A 9,082-nucleotide genomic window follows, 5' to 3' on the forward strand; every position below is an offset into this window, starting at 1 on the left:
AGTTTTATCTCAAACATTTCATAAAACAATCTCAGAAAATTCATAATAATTTCCTGTCAAAGCCAATGATTGAGTCTCAGTCCTCATGTTACCCAACCTACAAGTAACATTTGGCTGAATCAAGTCATTTAATTCCCTTTGACATACAGCATTCTTGACTTCTAGGGCCGCACACTTTCAGTTCGCCTACTTTTGTAGTCACTTTTCCTTTTCCAGACTTCTGAATATATTAGCATTCCTGGATTCTAGAACTTCCCTTCCCTGTCAACATTATCTTCCTTTGTCATCTCATTTCTCTGTCAACAACTCCCAAACATGCATGTCTACTTCAGATCATGCTTCAGTCCCCTTCACCACCAGCTTCACGTCTCCACCTATGCTAGTGAGCATTTAAAAATTAACAGTTGTATAAACACACTTCTCCCTAAAGTTTGACCTTCCTAAAATCTTCATACTTTCAACTATTAGTCAAAGCATTATTATATTTTCATCCTCATATTTGCTCAAATCAACGCATGATCTTTGAGTCCTTTCTCTTACACACCATCCATAACCCATCAGGATACACAGTTAGTTTCAGAATATTTATTCAGAATGTATCAAGCATCCAACCACATGCATCTCCTCTAATGCTATCATTGTGGAGCAAGCCATTATGATTTGTTCCTCATATTATTACAAAAGCCTACTATTTATTCATTCTTCCTCCAAAGCGAACACCATTATCTTATGTTACTTCTTAATATAGTGACCAGAGTGATCCATGACATTTAGCTTAAGCTTTAAATATGTTCTTTCTCTGCTCAAAAGCAAGTAAACATTCTCTTCGGGTCCCCATTTCATTGAGACTAACAGGCAAAGCCACTGCCAAAACCTAGAACCTGGAGGATCTAACATGCCATTGTCCTTCATCCTTTGCTCATCTCCTCCTTTTCCTTCTTTTGCTTACTACACTTCGCTGTCCTTCCAGATGCTTCTGCCATGTGCCAGATACATTCACACCAGTACCATATCCTCTGCCTAAAATGATTCTCTTCTCCCAGGCATCTGAATGACTTTCCTGCCACTTTCTTTAAGTCCCTGATTCAATGCCACCTTATGACAAGGGCCTCCTTTGACTGCCCCTCCTGCTCCCACTACTCTATTTTGACAAGTAGTTTCCCTGAGGTCACATCCTAATCCACCTGGCCACACCCCTTACCCCTGCCCTAAATAAAGCAGGGCTGGGTGGGGGTCACTCTCTCTCTCCCTTCTCTCCGGCCATGGATCATCTTGGCCACAGGCCAGCAGTTCGGTAATAAACTTTCTTTCCTGCCTGAATACCGCGTGGTGTTCTCCTTTACCAGCTACCTACTTTAAAAACCGAACGGTCATGTTTCCAGGAATGACTTGTGAATGAGAAAAATAAAAACTGACACAAAAGAAAATGGCTACATTAAATATTAATGTGAACAAAACAGTACACATATTGCAGGAGTCCATGACCTATGCTTAGCAAAAATCCTAACACAATGAAGACATTCAGTAAGTGTTCACTAACTTGAATCACCATGCTTTCTCAATTTACAGATAATAACTTTCTGTAATCCACACTTCCCAGGATAGCCAGCATAATGAGCACGACAACTTGCCCCAAACTTCTCAGAAATATAACCCCATGGGGTGGGGAGCACCTATGGGTGGTATTGGAGCATTTGGAGTATTGGTGGTATGGGTTTCCTGGAACAAACAATTCAGAAAGGAATGTTAGGCTGACAGTCTTAATAATACCTATATTTCAATGTCTTTTAGCAGTCCATCACCTTAACCACTCGGCCACCTAGTCCCTTCAATGTCTTTTAAAAGCATGTAAGTATTTCTAAATTTTAACGTAACCTAAATTGAATATTCCATATTAAGGGTCAAGTGCTATACTTACTGCCAAAAATGTTACTGATTTCACCTATAGGTTATAGCCAGAGAAAGAAATTGCATTAGGATTCTAAACTCTTTTATTCCTATGTGTTCTTTAGTAGATTATAAAAGCAAAGTAGAGTAGCCCTTCCCATTTCAATAGTACTGGTCTTCTAAAAGATAAATAAAAACAGATAATTGAGATCTATACTTTCTGAGGAGGATTACTGGAAATAATCCCAAATTAAAAAGTTTCCATACATTTATCAAACACATCCCAAAGTGAAGATACCCAAGCCAATATCTAGATGAAAATAATGGCTAATAATCAATCTTTAGATTGATTATATTAAGCAGAAGAAACACAAAATATATGCAATATTTTTAAGATTATTCAAATCCTGACAGAGCAAAAATAACTTTTCTTTTACAGTGTGATATTTAGCATTTGAAAAATACAAATTTATTAGCTCCTTAGTTCAAGTAATATAAGCTGGAAAAATCTCTTCTTTTTTGCAATTTATATGTTAAAATCAAACTATCTAAAATTCAACATTATTATTTCTCCTGACCCTTCTCTAATCTGTTCTTTGGCCTTTCATGCATGAATTAGTCAATGAGTTAATTTCCAAAGCATACAATGAGTTAATTTCTCACCATTTCATTTTGTTCAAAAGCTCTATTTTAAATTTTTTCTTTAAACAAAGGGCCATTCTTCTATACTTTCGTTATTGTATGCTCTTTTTGAATAGTTTCCAGTGGTAAAATAACTGATCATGAAAAAAATCAAAGCAGTTACTCTTAACCTCTTTTGTATAACATTATTAGATGATGGCACAGTTTCACAATTAACAGCTCTAACATTATAGCCTACACACAGCAATTCAATGTTTCTTGGCCATAGAAATCAGTTTTAGTCACGAAAACCTTGCAACTCAAGAAGCTAGTGTTATTTCTGTTAAAAATATTTCTGTGCCACATAAAGGACAAGAATAAGAGAATACCTGAAAAGACAGTACAGAGGGGCTATTACAGTGTAGCTTTACAGATGAAACATATATTCATTCCAGGGAATGGCTGAGAAATATTTTTGGAAATATTTCTTTGGCATCTTTAATGATCATCCGTGTATAAAAATAACAGAATTTCTGTCCAGATGGCATCATTGGTGGTATTTCTTTCAGAAAAAGTTTTCGAGACATCAATATCTGTCTTCCATTTTAGTATTTCATCTGAGAAAGAAACAAAATCTGTTTACAGTGCTTCACAATCAGTGTACTTCTTAGTCATCATAGAGTCTCATGGCAGCTTTCTGCCATGTGAGGACACAGCAAAAAGGCAGAAAATTGTGAATCAGGAAGCAGACCACACCACATACTGAATCTGCCGCCACTTTGGTCTTAGACTTCTCAGGCTCTAGAACTGAGGGAAAATTCATTTCTATTTATAAATCAATAATAAAGCAACTTTTTGAGAAGCTAAAAAGGCAATGTACTTAGTTAGCTTTCTTTGATTTTGTCTTTGATACAGTTGAGGATTCACCGGCTGCCTTTGTTTTTGGACATAAAACTGCCAAGATAGCAGTTAAGGAAGCTGGCCCAGATTTCATTTGGATTTTTCAATCTGTGATAATTTATTTGGCTGTAACCATCAGTATCCAGCTCTCATGTAACAGGTCAGCCAGCCTGTCAGTAGAGAATTTACAGAGTTAAAACTGTAACCTATCAACAGCTATTGCTGTTTCAGGCAGTAATAATAAATGAAAACATTTCTATATAAATATGCATTCTCTTCCCATCCAAGCTTAGGATCTCGTTTAATCTTATTAGTGTATGAGTGGCCTAAGAAGCCCCTAATATATACAACGAAACAAAATATTTTTATAGTAAAGATATCAAAAGTGCAAACTGCAAGGTTAGATATTGTGGTCACCATTTTGTATATTGTTAGATAGGTTTTAGATATTTTCAACAAAAAATATAATTAACAATATTTATTAGCTTGACTAATGAAACATCACATTGTATTATTTATATTTTTTTAGCATTTTCTATGGAGAGACTGGTTACAGTGCATAGACCACAGGCCACTTAGTTTCTGTTCCTTTTCTTTCCTTAGTTTACCTACCTTTTATGACACTAATGGGAGGCAGACTGTTTATAAAGAAATTATTTGAATATGATGGGTAGAGGTTCTGAATTCTGAACTACCCTTAGTGAAGAATGTTAAAGACATTAGCTACTTTCAATGGCCAATTATCACTTGCCATCTGATCTGACAGTTGTAAGCTTGTTGTTTTTTTCCTTTTCCTTGAGGTGCAAAAGAGTCTGGGTATTCCCCCCTTCTCACACACTCTCTCCTCATAATACTTGATGTATGTCACATAAGATTTTCAGCTGTTTGCCCTTGCCTTCTTTTTTCATCTTTGTTTTTTTTTACCTCCTCCTCCTCCTCCTCCTCCTCCTCCTCCTCCTCCTCCTCCTCCTCCTCCTCCTCCTCCTCCTCCTCCTCCTTCCCCTCCCCCCTCCCCCTCCCCTCCTCCTCCTCTCTCTCCTTTTCCTCCTCTCTCTCCTCCTCCCCCTGCCCCTCCCCTCCTCCTCCTCTCTCTCCTTTTCCTCCTCTCTCTCCTCTTCCTCCTTTTTGTCTTCCTCTTTCTCCTTCTTTGTCCTACTTTTTCCCCTCAGGATATTAAACAAGTTTTGCTCACCGAATTCTCTAACCCCCATCTCATATCTTTTGTAGTGGAGCAGGGTTAGAACCTAAGGCACTCCCCAGAATCCTTCACAGAGGGGGTGGTTTTAGAAAGGGGTTTCCCTAACTCAGCTGCCAAGCGCGCAGATGCCAGTCCTGTCCCCCTATCCCCTCCTCCTGAAGCACTCACCTCCCAGACCTTCTAGGGCTACATTGCCAAAACTACACAACTCCCACTCCAGCAAAGCAAAGCTTCCCAGAGAACAGCGCAGCACCACACCCTCTACATCTCTAGAAGGGAAAGGGGGCGAATCCGGCTGGCAGCCCCCCGGGGTGCAGGCCTCTTGCCTCCTTGGTCCAGAAGCGCCGGATCCCCAGGGTCAAGCTAGGCACCGGTCTGCTCGGACGGCAAAGAAGGGAATCAGGCAAAAGGGTGGCCGAATCCAGGACAATTTCTGGGTGAATTTTACTGCCGTAAGATGTGTCTCCTCCACTGGCCACCGTCCAACTCCTCCAATTCGCAGTCAGGACTGACTGCTGCATTTCGGGGTTCCAAGTTTCAATGTCCCCAGCACCATGGAGGCCTCGGGCTAGCTAAGGGGGGAAATGGTTCTGAAGCCGGACAAACCACAACTCCCAACCTCCTAGCAAGAATTAGTCTCTCAAACCAAGGGATTTGCGCTCTGGGTAAAGGGGGAAGGGAGATGGAAGCGGAGTCTGGCAGGGGGACTGGCAGGGAGCCCTTTGAGGCACTTTCTGGAGGGAAGCGTAAAGGGGAGCTAAAGTCACAGGGCTGCCCTGTACCTAGCCGGGTCCAGGGGCCAAGGGCCGCCCGGTGCCTTGTCACCGGGTCCCGCTGCCTGCTTGCACACGTCCCAGGAAAGCATCGCAACCTGTCATCCCTGGCCTCCAGTTCCGAGTCTCCCGACGGCCTGGAGAAACTTGTCCCCGGGCGCGCCCGCGGCCAGGATGCCGCGGCTTGCCCACGAGGACAATGCTCAGGGCCAAAATAAGAGTGGTAAAGAAATAAAAATGATCAATAGCGTTCTGTTTCTCTTCTGAGTTTTCGGGGATGAAAAAAAAAAAAGAAGAAAGAAAGAAAGAAAAGGAAATTGTTGTTTTCTACCCGTCGGCTCCCATTTCCAGGTTGGGGTGGGTGCCCAAGTCAGCGGGCCCGGGAAGGTGCAGGGGGGAGCTGTAGCGACCAGGGCCCTCGGGGACCCGAGTCCCCGAGGCCACTGGTAAAGGGGTGGGCGGGGGACAGTGGCGCCCGCACGCCCGCCTTACCTGTGGATGCAGTTTCCATGGCAACGGGCAGCGGCCGGGCGGGGCCCGCGCCCTCGTCACGCGGCGCCCCGGTGCCCAAGCCCCAGCCGGGTTCCCCCGCCGGCAGCTCGGGCCTGGCCCCTCTCGGCGTCTCCGGGTCGTCCACCCCTTCCTCCTGATCCCCGAACCACTGGGACCCGGGGCTGGCCTGAGGCAGCAGCTCGTCTTGCAGATCCAGCGGCGCGGCCATGGCTGCTCGGCGGGGCCGGCAGGGTGTCCGCTCCGGGAACTCCGGGCTCGGAGAGGCTGCGGAACGCCGAAGTCGCGGCCGCCGCTACTGCAAGTCTGGCCGAGCCGCAGCTCGCCTCTCCCCCCACGGATCCCCGGCGCCCGAGCTCCGCCTCCTCCCCTCCTCCTCCGCCTCCCCGGGCCCCGCCGAGGCTGCTGCCCGCGCTCCTCCCCTACCCGGCTCGCGGCTGCTGCCTCGCCGCTCCCAGCCCTGCGATTACGCAGGTGAAAATGGCCTGCTACGCCCCGCTCCGCGCACGGCAGTCCCCGACCTGCCAATGGCAGGCTCCGAGGAGGAACGTGCCGGATCCTCTGGCCGCTTCCCTTCGTTTGGGGGAGGAGGACACGAGTGGGGATCCGCAGGTAGAAGCCAGGCCCCAGCTGCGGGGAGACAGGGGAGACGCGGAAGCCGGCCGCCCTCCCGACGCCAGAAGTTCAACTCCGACCGGGCTCCCAGAAGAGGAAGCCGCGGAGCCCTGGGGGCGATAGTCGGGTGTGCAAGGGCCACGGAAGCGTGAGAAAGGGTAGAGCTGGGTGTTGCCATCTCCAGTTTAAATGCCGTGTACTTAAGCTGTTTCTAGAACGGGGCTGAAAAATAGTAGAAGGAGCTATCAGGAAAAAGGAAAATAAATTAAAGGCTTCCAGACATCCCAACCAGCCCTGAAGGCAAGTAGGATATCAATCAACAGGCAGGCCAAAAGCACCAAGGGTTTCCCTCCAGAAACAGAAGGGGGGGGGGGAGGGGGAAGCCAGATATTACAAGTCGTCTGGGTTATGTTTTTATTTGAGAAGTTAGATGTTCCAAGATGCCGGCGACTGCTTTTCCTTTGCTGTAGAAGAAGACATTTTCAGAAGAGGGAAGTGATTTGCCTTAGGCCCATCTTTTCAAAGAAGCCCTTGTGCTTGATTGGTTCCTAAATTGAAAGCTAAGGTTAGGTCTCCACATATGAAGTAGAGGAAATTGGTTTACCTGCTCTGTCTTCTGTAGCAAATGTGAGGATGGGTGGTACTGAGGATTTCCTACCTGTCCATGTGCAGATTATTTCAGCATCATGCGGGTGCTCCTGATAAATGCTAAAGCGAAATATCTCAGATTCAGCCTAATCTTTTTGTTCCACTAGTACATTGATATTCCACTGGACAACAAAATTTTCTTAAGTCGTACTTGAGATAACTAAAATGAAAAGCTTATTATACTACTATCTCTCATGGAGTTTAATCCAGTTGTGTAACCAAGGGTACTGCTGAAATCTCCCACAGATCTATTGTTTAGAACGTGCTGAAGCATCAAAATTACCCAGTGGAAATTTCTCAGTTTTATTATTAATGTATCAAGATCATAGAAAACTTTAATCATCTAAGTTTAACTGGCTATTAATGGATACTGAATATTTGAGAAATGTGGTGAGAGTTACATACAAGATAATTTGCAGCATGTTAATTTGTTTCTCTGAGAAACACTAATGAAAGCCATCATGAAAAACCTGGAATACCTATGCAAGCGCCTTACGATTAAAATAAATACTAAGTGTGAAGGCATGATTGTAATTATTTTCCATATTTCATCAGATATTGATCAATACTGTCATTTGAGGCTATATAGAAGAAATGGCCAGTGAAATATATTTAGATTTTCCTTATTAGAGGAAATTTGACGGTTTCATTTTAATAAAATTGTTCTATTTTGATCAGCTGAAAAAAAGCATAATGGGATGGAAATGTAGCTCAGTGGTAGAGCACTTGCCTAGCATGTGTAAAGTCTTAGGTACTATATCCAGCACAATAGGAAGAGGATGAGGAGAAAAGGAGGAGGAAGAAGAAGGAAAGGATGTATACAAATTATTTGGGAGAAGAAATTTTTCTATGATTTTAAGTAGATGATCAATATTTGTATTATTTTACACTTGAATGCTCTTAAGCTCCCAAAGTTTCACTAACTGGAAGATGTATGGCATAACATATAGAAGTAGACTTCCAAGGTTTGAATACTTTTGAGATAAAATAGAGTTGGCATTTTTAAGAAATTCTCATCAAGAAGAATTGAGACAAAAGAACTGTCAGGTTTTGTCTTTAGCTTTATTTTTCTTTCTTTTCTTTCTTGGTAAAGTAATGTTCACAAAAAAATTTAAAAAGAAATCTGCTGAAAAGCACCTATTTAGGACTAGCTTCTTAATTTCAATCAACCTTTATCACTGGGAAAATGTGGGTGGAGACATGGAGAAAGTTCTATGAATAACAAACTTTAACCTAGGTGACTCCTTCCTAGACTCAATATTGCAGCTTCTTTCTATCTCTAGTTCCTCAACTACAGTCTGGAGATTTTAGTTCTGCCTCTTTATAGACCTTGAGAACACTACATGGTTCACACATGTAAACTATATTATGAGGATAATAGCACATATCAAATTACTTCCAGATAATGGCCTAATGTTAAAAGTTCTATTTTGGTGTTTATATTTGTATAGACCAAGGAGTCATTGTATTTCAGTCATTTAAAGCAAATACAAAGAGAAATATTCTGTGATTAGCAGATACATCATTATACATATACTGAATAAATATTGGATGTTTCTACTTCTAACTCCTGTATTCTATAGTCCGAAAGGGAGACTATATAGAGAACTATTTCAAAGGTTCTTTAAAGTAGTTAAGGTACATGTGCACAAGCACATACACACACTATTTCAACTTAGAATAACCTGTTTTGGAAATGGTAAATAGTATGTACTGTGTGATAAGTAATAAATGCTTAGAGTGTTGTGCAATTGTCATTGGCCACATTCCATAGGAAAGAGGACTTAGACATTTTCCTACATTTAAGTTTACCAGCACCCACACCAAGGCCCTACTTTTGAGCCTTCTTAGAAGAAAGGTGAGTGTCTGGCTGAGAGTCTATGCTTCAACTTTCTCAAAAATCACTGACCCTGGAATTGGTTCACTCAAT

General features: G+C 42.9%; 1 protein-coding gene across 1 annotated transcript in view; it reads right to left on the reverse strand.

Annotated features, from left to right (window-relative positions):
• The window catches only part of LOC125363071 (reticulon-1-like), a 102,187-nt gene extending 96,070 nt beyond the window's left edge, over positions 1-6,117 (reverse strand). Inside the window, exon 1 of the mRNA XM_048362051.1 lies at positions 5,872-6,117. Coding sequence (XP_048218008.1) covers positions 5,872-6,100 — 229 coding nt within the window. The 5' untranslated portion in view covers positions 6,101-6,117. The remainder of the gene's footprint in view (positions 1-5,871) is intronic.
• Positions 6,118-9,082: the final 2,965 nt, after the last annotated feature.

This window comes from Perognathus longimembris, chromosome 14 (genome assembly GCF_023159225.1).
Source record: "Perognathus longimembris pacificus isolate PPM17 chromosome 14, ASM2315922v1, whole genome shotgun sequence".
In the NCBI taxonomy this organism is placed as follows: domain Eukaryota; kingdom Metazoa; phylum Chordata; class Mammalia; order Rodentia; family Heteromyidae; genus Perognathus; species Perognathus longimembris.